This window comes from Curcuma longa, chromosome 7 (genome assembly GCF_044706935.1).
Source record: "Curcuma longa cultivar G26 ecotype Majalengka, Jawa Barat chromosome 7, ITB_CL_G26_1.1, whole genome shotgun sequence".
Classification (NCBI taxonomy): Eukaryota; Viridiplantae; Streptophyta; class Magnoliopsida; order Zingiberales; family Zingiberaceae; genus Curcuma; species Curcuma longa.
The window spans coordinates 8,136,358-8,151,862 of record NC_133867.1 but is presented as its reverse complement, the minus strand read 5'-3'; the positions used below and the strand labels follow the sequence as shown (position 1 = coordinate 8,151,862).

General features: G+C 39.6%; 3 protein-coding genes across 3 annotated transcripts; 1 reads left to right on the top strand and 2 right to left on the bottom strand.

Annotated features, from left to right (window-relative positions):
- Positions 1-502: 502 nt before the first annotated feature.
- On the bottom strand, positions 503-6,494 carry LOC141832262 (uncharacterized). The gene is made up of 5 exons (XM_074719758.1): positions 6,114-6,494; positions 4,013-4,116; positions 2,295-2,408; positions 962-1,045; positions 503-837 (listed from the first exon to the last, which is right to left on the bottom strand). Exons 1-5 carry the CDS (start codon positions 6,337-6,339, stop codon positions 781-783), a joined length of 585 nt encoding a protein of 194 aa, XP_074575859.1. The 5' UTR covers positions 6,340-6,494; the 3' UTR covers positions 503-780.
- Positions 6,495-8,667: 2,173 nt separating this feature from the next.
- LOC141832152 (squamosa promoter-binding-like protein 16) lies at positions 8,668-10,046 on the top strand. The gene is made up of 3 exons (XM_074719640.1): positions 8,668-9,086; positions 9,159-9,289; positions 9,396-10,046. Exons 1-3 carry the CDS (start codon positions 8,668-8,670, stop codon positions 10,013-10,015), a joined length of 1,170 nt encoding a protein of 389 aa, XP_074575741.1. The 3' UTR covers positions 10,016-10,046.
- A 1,982-nt stretch (positions 10,047-12,028) lies between these two features.
- Positions 12,029-14,987, bottom strand: LOC141831955 (nuclear transport factor 2B-like). Its single transcript, XM_074719397.1, has 2 exons — positions 14,571-14,987; positions 12,029-12,365 (listed from the first exon to the last, which is right to left on the bottom strand). Exons 1-2 carry the CDS (start codon positions 14,961-14,963, stop codon positions 12,291-12,293), a joined length of 468 nt encoding a protein of 155 aa, XP_074575498.1. The 5' UTR covers positions 14,964-14,987; the 3' UTR covers positions 12,029-12,290.
- Positions 14,988-15,505: the final 518 nt, after the last annotated feature.

Here is a 15,505-nt window from a genome sequence, read left to right as displayed (position 1 = left end):
GTCTTGTTTCTAATATTAATAGACACTTAGAAATTATTTTTTACAGATTTAATAACTATCAAATTTCTTATATTTGGATGACGTCATTGTTTTAGCAGTGTTTTTTTCGAATCCCGATTTGCTCTCAAATAAATCGGGTTTTGTATCGGTTCAATTTAACAGGTTAAATCGCCGATCCGATCCGACTTAAAAACACTGATTCATGCACACGTCAGATTAAATGAGTCGCTTAGAAGTCTTTATGCGCAGATTAATAAATGGTACTGTCAGTTATAAATGTGCGACCGCATAAGTAATATACCGCCATGCCACACCATAATTATTGGCGCATTTAGTATTTTATTATATTATCGCACATTATTGCACCTTTATTAAATTATTAACTAGCATCTTTTCAATTCAATAATTGATTGTATTTTAACATCAGCATGTGGGTTACTGATCACACACATAATGTATCATGTACTCAATTACATTTTTTTAAAACAAATGTGATCATGGAATTAGATTAATATTATACACGTACTAATCATATAATCTATTCATCAGGTACCTAATTACAATTTTCTAACAAACTCATCTAGCAAAGATTTCAATGAAATGGATAAGTAGAAAGTCAGAAAATTTGCTTCAGAGCTTTTGTTGCCTCGAGTCGACCAGGAAGGAAGAATCGATAAACATATCTTTAGGCATGACTTTGGTACAAGAGAACTCTGCAAATTGGCATTGATGATCCACAGCAAGATGAGCCATGAACAGCAACTTTAGAACACATATGGCTTATAAGAAATACTTCATCCTATCGTCGCTCTTCATGGCATTGTATACGGCTTGAACCTGAAAATTGCAAGCGAAAGGCTGGGCTGAATGTCGTTCGAATGCGCGAATTATGCATAGTGTGCCTAATGGCATGTTCAACACAAAATAAGACAGATATCGCATTTGGAGAAATGAAGCATACCTGTTCACTAGAGACAACATGAATAGGTCCGATATTTACTGATACATACTTGCCCCTCGATGATACTTTCTGAGTGACCCTACCCTGTTGAGCAAAATTAATTAAGTAGTGTGATTCCTGCATAAGCCAAGCCATATTGATCCAAAAAGATTAGGATATTATGAGCATATACTAGAAACTAATCCATGTTAGCATAAAATTGCATTAGCTAATGGATATTATAAAGCACAGGCTGATGTACTTCGTACACAAAAGGAATACAGTACAAGAGATTATGTTCGTGTGCATATATGCCTGAGCAATCCCTTAAAATCTTCTTCAAGAACCTTCGTCTTCGAAGCAATATCGGGAAGAAAATATATTCTGATTCCTATTTGTTTAACTTGCAAACTGCCTTAAACATTGACTCAATTTTCATCAGAGGATATTTAAACGTTACTATGAGGCATTTGAGGCTCTAATTTTGTTTGTCGACCTTCCAACATGTTTGCACTACTTCAGTCCGGATGCCAGCACTCACTTTTTTAGCTTTGTCATTTGCTCCAAAGATACTACTGTTCTGGACCATTTCAACATATACCCGTAAAATATGCACTTTTTTGAGAATAACAAAAAACCATCTATGTATTTCGGATAAATTCTTTTGATCCTCTATACTAAATAAAATCCTCTTTTTATAATTGAATTGACTTCTATGGTCCCATATTTAGTAATTGCTGAATTATTGCTTTTGTATTGTGGATCATAAAAAAAAAAAAGCAAGAATATTATTCCTACATAAAATACCCTATTTTGGTATTTCAATTACCACATAGTGATGGGTATATGTAGCTTCATGATAAAACCCTAAACTTAAATCTTTTAGTCACATAGTTTGATGCCATGGGACAATAATAATAAATGGCATGTGAGTTAGAGAGCAAGGAATGCCATCAACCATTGAGTAGCTGCAATTAAAAGTATGATCAATAAAACGAAAATTGTATGAAACACAAGTGAAGAAAATTCCAGAAAGCAGAGTTGGTTGTGTGATCATTTTCATGACATTGAGATAAATGCATCTTGAGAAAGACTAAGCAAGCAAAGGGAGTTGTATTCAAATCAAGCATGAATCCACAGAATTATGTTCCTCTAACTTTGAAATCTCTCATTGGTGATCCCTTTTCTCAAAAAGTTCAGTATGTCTATTTTTTGAAAGTTCATCAATCAGAAGTGCAAAACACTGATACTTGCCTTACAATGAGAGAAACAGAGAAAATGTAAAACATTTGCATGCACTTATACTTTTAACTATCTTGAGGAATAACTAGTTTATATGACATTATTCACAAACCTTAGGAATTGATTCCTGGATCACAGATTCAACAGCAACAACCATTGCTTGGACAAATTCATCACCCCCAATTCCAATTGCATTAAAATGTCTGACCATGGGATATGAATTAACCTGTACAAATACATTAGTCAATAGCTACATTCTCAATTGAGAACAAGAAATAGTTATTTTATTTCTCCTTTAATGCTAAGAGAATTGAAATTTGGAATGGAACAGGAAACATGTGTTCCATAAATAGTATTTAGTAAGTCCATAAACATTGAGTTGTCTATATCTCACATTACACTAATTGACAACTTGCATAAGCATCATGATCTCCATTTCAGCAACAGACACCACTTCTTCGGTTACACCTTCAATTTGACAAGGAACAAATGACAAAGAACAAAGCTAGATAAATTATCCTTTTGGCTTATGTGCAAATATGCCAACAGTTATACAAACAAATCATCAAAATTCATAAAGGTCCAGAAGCAAAGCTTCCAACTATGACAAAATCCATTGTTACTATGCCAGAATGGATAGAGTAAAAATGTTGAGTTGATAATATGAAAAGAATACAACATGTGACAAAATTGTATCAAAAAGATTGGTTGTAGGCCTTGATCTGAGAATCCAAGAAAAGCCAAAAACGATAGCATCAGGACTCCAGTGAATTGAGAACTAGAGAACCGTGTTCTTATCTGTATGGTGTAAATATACATATTGGCTCAAATGTATTCTATACCTAGAGGTAAAAAACAACGACAAAGTCAAAACAATATTTTATCCATAAATGGTTTTTACCATGAGATAAAGACATGTCAATCTCATGGCTGCATATGGATACCTGTGAATTTCATTTTTCTCTTCCCTTTGCTGGCTTTTTTCAGATTTGCCCAAAATCTTTAATCACATGTTTGTTTGCACGAATAACTCTATTCCTTATAAATTTTGATGGAACAACTATATTTGGTTAAAAAAATAAGACCGACTACAAAATCATGATAAAATAATTATTCTTTTTATCCAAATTAGCTACTCCCACCATCAAGATAAGCAAAAGATATTATGCAGATTCATTTTTTCAATATGCGATAAGGAAACATTTTATTTGCAAGGATATCTTGTTCTTTTGAAGATTTTTCCTTAACTAGTACTTAAGAGAGTTATTTGCAAATAAAACATAGGAATAGAAATAAGAACAAAGCATATACTCCATTTGAGAAACAAACTTAGGAATGCGTATATCTATTCCATGTGTTCATCTACCAAGAATAATTATTCTCTTCCTGATCAATCCCATTCCACAAACTAAACATGGTGTGAGAAATTATGTTTCAACCTTCTGAAGTATGTGAAACCATTGCAGCCATTGTATGCAACTTCATCTAGTCAAGCAAGCAGTCAGCAACATCATCTGCTACTCATGACATATTTTGGTCTAAACTGGCAGCTTACTAGATAGATTTAGGGCATGGGTCATGAGGTGTAGTATAAAATGAGTTTCAGAGTTTGGAGGAAATTTTGAAAAGAAGTGAACTCTAGGGTTCAAATATGTTTCCCCATATACACTTATTCTAAAGTTGAAAGGTATTTTAAAAAAAAAATCAACATCAGCTGATTACAAATGTCCTGGGACTATAAGGCTATGGAAAAACTTGCACATGTAATTTAGCAAGATTGACTTCAAATCAAAACTAAGGGTAGGTTGGTCTAGTAGAGCAATAGCATACCTTCTTATCTAAAACAAGCCATTCATCAGTAGAATCATTAACCAGAGTACCACCAATAACAACATTGGTTGTCTGTGCAACCCTTCCTTCAGCTTTTGATACTTCTGGATAAAATGACAACAGAATTTAACAAATTGAAGGTAATGAGAAAATGTGGAAGAAAAATTACACAAAGCCTCAAAAGCATTTGCCAATAAAACAAGATATACTTTTAACATTTTGGTGACATAATATGACATCTCAGCAGATCACAATTTATGCTTCCTTGCCAAACCACTCCAAAAGCAAATGAATATATGAAAGCATCTCGCCATAAACAATTATTTTGAGGGGAAGAAAGTTAAAATGAGACAAAGGGAAGGGAGGGATTCAAAGTCCTCTAGTTTGGGGCAACAAATTAAAGAAGGGGAAGAAAATCAAAGGAAAAAAAATCCCTTCCTTTCCCTCCATTTATACATGTCGCAAATTCACTGAATTTTAGGAATTAGGAACTGGAGTGTTGATGGATATTATCTCCATTTAGTTCACCTTACTAATTAGTACCTAAATAAAGGAAGACATTTCTCCTTTCCGCAGCCTCTTTCCCTTCCTTCCCCTCTCTTCTCTTTTTTCTTCTTCTAAACAAGCTCTAACAGAGGACAAAACCATTTGTCAATAATATATGCTGACAGCTTACTTGTTGTCTCCATGGTTGTATTTTTTTTCCTGATTGCCCTTTACAGACTTTCTATTTTAAATTGTCTTCGATTCAATTTTCCACCCGATGCATATGAGTTCCACAATCAAAAGACTAGAACTAACAAAAATAGCTCGGTAAAGTAAAAATTGAGCCAGGTGACAAAAATCAGATACCACATGTCTTACTAACTATCTGCACATGTGGGGTTCGATGCTGGGCCAGTGAGGCCCAAGGAGTAGCATTGCCAATAGTGCTAGGCACTTAGGCCCAATTACAGCTCAAGCAAGTAGTAACCCTTTTTCAGGTTGTTTAGTGTGATACAACATGTTTTCTGGTGGGTTTTTACATTATGATGACCAATAAAACACGATGCAAATCTTTTAATCATGGGGCTGTTTCAAAGCCTAGACGTGGGATACTGCGTGGAGTCTGTGAAACACTAGAAAGCTTGTAGAAATGAGAATTTTACTTCTTTGGTATAACTTTTGATATTCGAGAAGTGTTGGAGGTGAAGTTTTTATATTTTCTGCATTAGTATTGAATTAGGAGTCTCTGGTATAGTGTGAGGGTTTTGTATGAGGTGTGAACAATGATTTATCTGTTTCTCATTGCACTTTTGCTCTTTTATTAGATAAACTTTGATTCTCCCCATAGAACTGGATTATAGTAAATGTCTAAACTTTCTATTATTTTTTCTTTGTGTTCTCCTACCACAGATAATGATGATCCTAACGAGGTAACATATGGAGAAGATGATTCTACATTCTTTCTTTGAGTGTGTGTGTTTTTCTACCATGGAAGATGAAAATCCCAACAAATTGGCTTATGGTGGAGACGTGATTCCACATTCTACAAGCATTGAATTAGGTTTTTCAAACAGTGGTTAGAAGCAGTATATTCTAACAAATGATTTTAGACTGGTCTTCAACCCAAACAAGTTCTTTTAAAGCACTTGCGGTAAAAATCCACCTGATTTTTTTTACAAGGCAGATTATACATATATATCTGCTCAGACTAAGACCATATAGACAAAACTCCTTTTTGACGCTATCATCTCTGTTATCACTGACTAAACTTGGCTTGCCAACCTCCCACAAAAAGAAGGTAAGACTTAATAACACTATGGAAACAACAAATTTAACCCAAATCAAAATTGGTTGAATGATACTAACTCTGCTTCCAACTTCACATTATAATAACATCACAAGAATCGCAATGAAAATAACGTGAACAACGTGCAACGAAAGATCAATAAGCTCCCATGATCTTTAAACACATGGAAGAAAGTACAAATCCTTCCCTAACGTTCAACTAAATATAGTACACAGTTGCATTCATTTCCCAACAAAATTAAGAAATAATAATAAGAAGAAAACTGATCTGATATAGAAAGCCAAGATTACAAACTAGAGACAGACTAACCTGAGATGGCCTTAAGGACGGCCTCCTGGGGCGGATCCTGCTCGTCCTGAGGGGAGGCGGGCGACGGGGCGTTACCTTGAGAGCACCGAATCCGGGTGGTTCCAAACCAAGCCTTACCTCGGCGCCCAAGAAGCGGAAGAGAGGAAGCGAGAACAGTGCTACGGGAGAGCCGCCATGGCTGCTCCGAGAGCAGCATCGACCAGATCGCGACAGCCTTGCAGGCCATTTCCGAGATTCCTCTTCCTGGGCGTTCGCGGTTGGGGACGACGGCGGGCGGCAGATTAGGGTTACGTTGTGAGCCGGAACGGTCGAATCGGGTCTGGTCCGACCAGTTAGAAGTGTCCGAATGGTTCGATTGAGCCGGAATGGCTCGGGCTAAATTAGCCCACCTACAAAAGCTCCAGGCAGAGCAGAGGCAGCAAGCCATGGCAGATAGTGATCTCCGCCGGGCCGTAGCCCTTCCGCTGTGGTTGGGGTCTCCAACGGCGGAGGGGCCAGGTCGGCGTTCGGAGGCTGGTTCGGAGACGGCGGTAGCCCCCGGGCCGCGCGCCACCGTGATCTCGATCACCAATCCTTGCGTGTACTCCGAGGAAGTAGTTTCCGTTGTCGTCGGCCAAGTCGAAGAGGGCGAAGAAGGTGGAGTCGAAGATCTGGATCGCAGCGTTGCTCGAGTTCGTGTTGAAAACTGGATAAAGATCGGATCTTGATCGGTTAATCGAGGGGAAAAGATGATTTTTGGAAGAGATAAAGTAAAAAAAAAAGGAGGACTTTTTCGCGCTGAGGTAATCGGCGATGCAGAAGTTTCGGGCCGGCGGCGGCGGTGCGATTAGCGCAGGGCGGAGCAGGCGAGGAGATGGCGGTAATGGCCGTCGCCGCCGAGGGCACTCCCATGGCCATGGATGTTGCCAGTTGCAGCTAGTGATGTGGCTCCCGTCAAAATCTTTATAAAAAAATGATTTTTATCATACCTGACGGGTGACGTCATGGCGTGGGTCCCGACTTGGTTGCGCCACCGCGATACACCTGCGATCGTCGGTCGGGTCGAATGGCTCCTCTCGCACGTGACTCCAGATTCTTCGAAACACGTGCGGAGAATAGCCAGCGAGGCCGACACTTTCCTATTTAATTTCGTTTTCGAAAGCTGTGCGCCAGGAGGCAATAGGCCCAAAATATCATTAAAATATAGCACTAGATTCTATGGCGGGGCCCTTGGGGAGCTGCCACGTCGGCACGCTTCCCGGGGCAATAACGTGTGCAGTCTCCACAAGTGTACGCGACGACAAAATTAACCACTTTAATTAAATCAAGCCAAATGGAGCAATTAAATTAAATTAATATTTTCTTTAAAAAATAAATATATAACTCTAAATAACAATGATATCGAATAATTATTTTAGTAACGTGTGAGAGTTAAATTCGCGTAATAATCACGTGGTAATAATTAATAAAGGTTCATACCACTTTAATTAAATTATTAAGGGTGGTTAGACCAACTATCAAGACTAATGACTGAGAGCGTTTAGTTAGCGGTGATATTTTTTATGAAATATTTATTTTAAAAATGTGATATTTGCATGTTTAGTGTATAATATATTAATAATTTGAGAATTATATATCTTAAATTCCTCGTGGAGCATGAAAATATTAATCAAATCACAACTTTAGTAATTGCTGATTCACCAAATCTGAATCTTGATTTATTTATGCTACCAAATCACATTATTATGAAATTACTTAAAAGACCTTTGTGTTTAGGTTTATTTTGAAATTACTCTTAATATTTATTATTTTTTTAAATATAGTAAAAATAACGATTAAAGGTAAACATGGTAAAAAAAAAAGAAAAGAATTGATCCCCGCCCTCACGTGGAGTGCACGTGGCGGCTGGAGGCTATGATTGGCTCTTAAAGGTTAAGAAGAGGACATGGCGAAAGAAGATCTTGCAGAGGGCAAAGATGGAGATTCTGCAACATGTTAGCGTAAGGAGGGAGACAAGAGCAGCCTGTTAGGATGAGTGGAAGCACGGTGACACTCTCTCTCTCTCTCTCTCTCTCTCTCTCTCTCTCTCTTGCAGCTTTGCAATGGATAGCAACCACACTCTGTCACTTTTGGCTGGACTTTTTGCACAGTTGCAGCTTGCTACTCTGCTCTGCTCTCTCTCTCTCTCTCTCTCTCTCTCTCTCAGTAACTTTGGCAATAATTCTGGCTAAAGCCTTTTGTGTGTCTCCCCTAGGGTTCATCTCTACTTAGAGGGCACCTCTGCGTTCTATGCTGTCTCGTTCAGGAGCTGTGCTCCCACTGTACTCGTGCTTAACTCCACCTCTCTTTTAACCTCCCTACCTCCTCCTATTCAATGCTTGAGTAATTCAAGCGCCAGCCGGTGCTGTTGCTGCTGTTCCTGCTCTGCTCGTAAGCCTTGCCTTGTCTGCCTCTGTCGCCCTTGCGTATCCCCCCTTTCATCTTGGCGAGTGGAGACTTTTAGTGGATTCTTCGACTGTGCGAAGCCTTTTGCGAGCTTGTTGGATTTCTTCTTCGCTCATTTGCTCAGCGTTTGATGGAGTGGAGCAGCTCCAAGGTGCCGTCTTGGGACATGGCGGAGCTGGAGCAGGGGGCGGAGCTCAACGTGGGCGCTTTGGTGGGTCCGAGCTTCGTCCTGGGGAGCCAGAGCGGCGGGTTGGTGGATTGCTCGGTCGATCTGAGGCTGGGTGGGTTGGGTGAGTTCGGGCCGCCGGAGAGGTGGCTCCCCGTACCCGCAGCGCCTTCGGGGGCGGCGGCGGCGGCAGCCGTTCCGTCTAGGAGAGCCCGGGCGGGCGGCAATGGCGGCGGCGCCTCGTGCTTGGTCGACGGGTGCAAATCCGACCTCAGTAACTCCCGGGAATATCACCGGCGGCACAAGGTCTGCGAGGTCCATTCCAAAACGCCGGTGGTGATGGTCGGTGGCCAGGAGCAGCGCTTCTGCCAACAGTGCAGCAGGTAATGGAGCAGGGCTTCCTGCAAAATTTGTCTTCATTTCCATGGCTGAGCTCGTAAACTACTTCACAACAGGTTTCACCAACTGGTGGAGTTCGACGAGGTCAAACGTAGCTGTCGAAAACGCCTAGACGGCCACAATCGACGCCGAAGGAAGCCTCAACCAGAATCCATCAATCCCGGCAGCTTATTTCCAAACACTCAAGGTATGATCTCGATCGAACAATGTACGTACTGTGTCTGTACTCTGTGCTCGTGTGACTAGCTAGCTGCTGGTTCAGCTGATTTCAGTAACCTATAATCTGTGCGCAGGAGGCAGCTTCTTAATGTACCCTCCTCCTCATGTGATCCCATCTCCAACACGAGGGCACAGCACCTGGTCCGGGATCATCAAACCTATGGACTCTCCCCTACATGCGATCGACAGCCAGCAAAGCTTCTCTGTCTCATCGAGCACCAAAAACATAAAGCAGTTCTCTTTTCTGCAAGATGACAGCAGCCGTTTCTCGCGGCCCGCATTCCAGCCCATGATGAAGGCGACGTCGCCAGCAGAGAGTGGCAGCAGCAGCAGCAGCAAGGTTCTCGCCGGAGGAGTGCCTGCGCAAGTCTTCGACTCCGACTGTGCTCTCTCTCTTCTGTCAGCAGCTCAGGAAAACGGGGGAATCGGCGTCGGCGTCGGCCAACTGCTGCCTGCCGGAAGGATACCCGTGCACCGGCCTCTGGTTTCCGATCTCGCCTACGCCACTGCCACTGCTCGACCTTCGAGCTATGCTTCGGCGCAGCCTGCCTTTTCCTGTTTCGGTGATCCAGAAGGCAATGTGTTCGTTTGCGAGGCCGAGGGCGGCCTTCAGTGCCAGTGCGTGTTCAATGCGATGAGTGGAGGAGGGTCGTCCGGCGAGGCCTCCCAAGCTCTTCCATTTCCATGGCAGTAGCTCGATAGATGTCTGCACTTTTCATGATCAATTACAGTCACTGATTGTTGGTGCGAAGAGATTACAGATTATGTTCTAGTTAGTACATGAATTCAATTCAGGATCTGGATCTGCATGCATGTGCCGATTGTCCTCATCCTAAATGTGTACTGTCGTTTTAAGGTTTCAGGAGGTTTCAAGCGCCCATGAAAAGCTACATTTTCCACTGTCTACGTACTGCTAAATCTAGCGCTTAGATCGGTCGAAGTTTTAGTGAAGCTTTGTGCCATCGCTCTAGTCAACTCGATATCTAAATTTTAAGTGGAATTGGTGGACTTGTTATGAAAATCTAAATGTCAATCGACAGTTTTTAAAGGATAATACTTGTATAATGGATAATCTTTTAGTACAATCCATGCTATATGAATTTCGTAATACCAGTCTTAAATTATATCTATTAGAAGTGAGTATATTTATCATTTCTTTAGTGTGTTTTTTTAGTGAGATAAAGATCCATTTACTTAATATTAAGTAGACTTTTTTATTTGAGTATAATAGATTTCTCATTTAATTATAATAAGTATATGAAAAAACAATTATTGTAGGTTATCATAAATTTTTTATATTAAGGAATATTGATTTAATTATTTCATGGATCAAATGGAATCTAATCACTAAACTATTTTGAAACAAATAAAAACAATATATTGAAAACAATTTTTTATTGTCTTCCATAAATTTAAAACATAAAATAAAATTAGATACGTGCTCAGGGAAAAGAGATGCATCTTTTGATAGAAAACTTTTGAAGTGAAAAAAAAAAAACAGAAAGACAAGTGCGGGCTTACAAAAATGTACCTGAATATACTGAGCAGCAGGCTCCATCATCGGCGAGAAGCGGTGAGCGAGAAGGGCATGCGAATCCAGGCAAAATCCAAGCAGTGGCTTCTGCGATAAGACAGCAAGAAATGGCCGACATGCTGTAGCCAGGGAAGCAGATCTTGGCCTCCTCTCCCTATCCTATCCGATCAGATCAGCACTTGTACACCTCGGCACTGATACGCATGCACGGCATCCGACCCAATGCAACAGCTCGCTCCCCAATAGCAAGCTTTTTAATTGTCGTCATCATTATTCACAGAAACATTAATTTGACACTGCACAGCACTGTCTGGTGGGTGGTGATGGATAGGGCCGTCTTATTCACGCATAGTCAAGCTGCTGCAGCTGCCAAGTGAGATGCATCATCAATCAGTGGTTGCGGGTGATGGCTTCAATCAGTGTGTGTCCCCTGTGCCCTACCAAATTTGAGGTGACATCTCCTTGGACAGCTGTTGGGCCCTTCGAACAGCCTTGGAACAGATACACCCTGTTGAAACAATTAAGCAGCGCATTACGCTTTAAATTTAATTAAAACATCTACTTTCGAAATAATTAAGCATTCCACTTGGTTAATCAGTTTACTCAACAGCTCAATCCCAAGCCGCTCAAGGACTAAACTCGTCCAACCAGGCTGAACCTCCAGAACTCCATTTGACCTTAGCTAAGCTTGACTTCCTCTGTCCTCATTTCCAATTGAGGTTTGAGTTCCTAGTCAACTTGAAGGATTTTGAATTGGCTTGAAAAGTGCTGGCCAGAAAACTAAAAGGCTGGTATCTAATGAGCAAAAATGATTTCTTTCTGCCACGAATTTACTAGGCCCCATATAAAATAATTCAACCCTATGTGCTAACTATCAATCATCCGGAAACGAGTTCCAAGAGTGCTTACCAAAGTCACCAGAAATCAGCTTCTTGTTGATGTAGATACAAAGCAACTAGTTCTAGACAGCTTGAGCCGGAAAACAGAATCCGTTTATCCAGATCACTACAAGAAAAGTCAGGGAGAAAGTATGAAACCAAACAAAGAAATAAATAACAAAACAGATTATGATTATTGACTATAGAGCGACAGACATTAGCATCAAACCATGGCATGATGTTCTCTTAAATCATATCATCAAGAATAGTGTTTTATGCAACCAAATTTGCCGGATTCAAATAAGGACCTGCCAAATCTCCTCCAAATAAATGGCACATGATCCGTCTTAACAAGCAGAGATTCACAGATGCATGGTAAATAAAGGTCATGACTAAACCATTGTAGACCCTCGAGAGGTTTAAACCCACACGACCAAAGAGCAATATTACAGAACAAACAATTAAAGACAAGTGGACAAGCAATATTTGTTCGATCCCAAATCCATCGCATGTTGTCGCTCAGCTACTGCACATCTAGTCCAGGAGCAAAAGATTGCTCAGGCATAGTTTAGACGGAATATGTCATTCAGTACATAGAAGCTTCCTTGTGGCGTTGGCATAAGTTGAAACATCTGCAACAAAAACACAAACCGATCAACTTCCATTGAGTAATAGGACTGCTGTACATATATGGCTATCACAAATTCCATGCACCGAGCCAAAATTGAAGATCAATAGCACTTAGTGAGAAAAACAGTAAGAAATAAGATCACACCAAGACTTTTACCAACAAAATATAAACAAGAATCAGTATACGGCTATATCCAAAAAATGAGGCACTGGAGTACTTTGACTGATTGGTGGATCATGTGATCAACAATTTGGCAGATCAGGACTGGTCAATTGAGCTTCTTATATTCCATACCGTTCTGAGATCAAAGATTTAGGAAAAGTGAAAATGATCAAAAATCAAATTGAGCTAATGTTAAAACCCTATTGACACATGATTGATCCCAAGTCGACAAAACACTTTAGTCGACCAAGGCTCACTTGCAATCATGTGAATCTACTCAAAGGCACCACTCTGGTCATTTACAACAACAAACTATTACATGCACCACTTTTTAGGTAAACAAATTGCCTCTGAATAAAATCTTCAACATTGTAAATCAAAATGTCTAATTTAATGTGTTGAATCTGGCATGACCCAATGTCTTCTTTTAGCATCATCAACCTCACATTTTAATCTATTCATGTGCCTAATAAATTCTTGACCATGAAAACCAAGAGGCAGAAGGATGTCCATGCTTTATTATTGTAGGAAAGTAAAGTATGGCAACGACAAAAATAATTAGTTAAATGTTGGCAAAAACAATGCTGGAAACTGTGGAGAAAAGATAAATAAATTCAATGGAGAGGAAGAAAATAAACAATGAAAAGTAGATTCTCATATATTTGAAAGGTGCCCCATTAGCCTATTTGCCAGCACATTTTACTGCATATAGCTAAAGTCTAACTCATAAAATTGACAAGAGACAACATGCAGCGTCAGAAAACATTATGAAAAAGAATTTCAATAATCCTATTACTCCTTTCAAATATTATAGCCAAAGCCAAGTTTCAAATAAGGATCATGCTTTGAGTGATTAACAAGATTAGGCCACGTCATGAATGTTAGAAGATGATTGATATAATAAAACATCACATTCTACCATGTAACAAGATTAGTACCATATAAGATACAAGACAAAAGTTGAAATTCACGAATACTTTCAGAAATTCTAGCCATATACCACAACAACTGATTTATGTAACCCAAAAAATCATTTTCATTTTCTAAACATAGCGCCATAAAATTGCAGAAAATAGAATGTATTTGATAAATAAATATCTTTACATTTAACTGGACTTAATAATATCCAAATTATCAAACATATCCAGCATGGATTGAAATTTCAACTGAATCAAAGTTTTAGTAAAATTGAAGTACTACATCAAAGGGAAGCATCCATAGAGCTCAAAATTTCATGGATTTGGAGAAGCATTCACATTTAACTCCAAGGATTAGGAAGTTTCAATGAAACAATAACCACTACGTCTAGTCTTGAACAATGAGGCAATGTTCCTTGGATAAAGAAACTGAGTGGATGGATCAAAGTCAGATATAATTTTATCTCTTCCTTCTTTACTTGAGAGGATGGAACGGATAAAGGCAGATGGAAAAGTTGGGAGAGTCTATGATCAAGGATAACATGGAAATAAGTGATAAAGGGTAATTTGGCATCAAATTGATATATGTTGCAGGATCTGCAAAATTCCTGCCTCTGAATTAATAACAGTGCAATATTGTTCTGTAGTTGTGTGTTGATCATAGATGGTTCCTAAACATGATGAGATACGTTTCACTGATGATCACAAAGTTTATTTGGGTAGCCATTATTAAGAAGCAATAGCAATCCAGAAAAGTCCAGACGTTTTTGTTTGATCTAAAAGAACAAAAACTAAGAGAAGGATAAACGAAGTAAGAAACAGTAATCTCAAGCCGACCTAACGCCAGAAAAGGATAAGAGAAAATTTTATAAGAGCAACTAGCACTACAATTAGATTAGATAGTAGCACACGTAGGGGAATCATAAATTCGACATCCTCTCATAAACTTAGATCATTCAAAAAATTTCAGATCATTGCAGAAAAGAACAATAGGTTATAAATTCTAATAAGGGAAATTTAGATCCGTTATCGACGACCTAAAATTTAGCCGATTATTATCGGTGCAAACCCCAGGGAGTCTAATAGATCTCGATCGGATCAAATAGGCAATCTCGCAGGAAACATACCTGGCTAAATTTGAGCACATGCGACTCCCCACCGACCTGGATGGAGCCGCTGACGAAGACGAGCATGCCACCGGCGGGGCCGGATGGCTGGCAGTCGACGGTGGTGATGGCGTGGGCGCACTGCTGGAAGGGGAGAGACGTAAGCTTCGCGACGATGGCCGCGGCGCCCTGGACCTTGTCGCCCTCGAAGCTGAGCATAGAAGCGTCCTGGTAAAGGCCCCCCAGCGCCGCCCTGTTGCTGTCGAACGTCCGGTAGTAGTGCTCCACGAAGGCCTTCGCTACCGCATCCGGGTCCATTGCTTCCACCGACGACGGTGAAATCTCGTCCCAACTCCTCCCCTCACTTCCGCCCTTTAATAGCGAAGCGTGAGAGAAGCACAGAGGGGCATTCATTCAGCCCTTCACTGCTGAGATCGCTTCGCTTCTTGCATCTGTAGCGGGTAAAAATTAATCAAATCAGGTAACGGCCCGGCCCATTTAGAAATAAACGAAAACTGATATAATATATTATATTTATTATGATTATGATTATTATTATTATATTTTGTTCGTTTTAACTGCTAGCGTAGACAAGGATTTTTTATAAGATTTTCTATAAAAGATTCCTTTTTGATCGTATAATAATTCAACGGCATCTGTGAGAGGTTTAATTGTATAATCCAACAATTATCCCTAGTTGTTAATGATTACTTATTATAAAGAATGGCTATCAACATCAGATACTTTTAAATCATTATCGGTCAATTAATTAAGAAAGCGTTTTCTAATTTCTATATGGAAATTTTATGAAAACCCCTTGTAGAATTTGCATTTTAGATAAAGAACCCTATCTTCACTCATTCGTTTCATGAAGTAAATGCATATAACATATCTGATTCACATGAATGCCTTTTTTTTTTTTAAAAAAAACTAACAATTGGAAATGAAATTTTTAA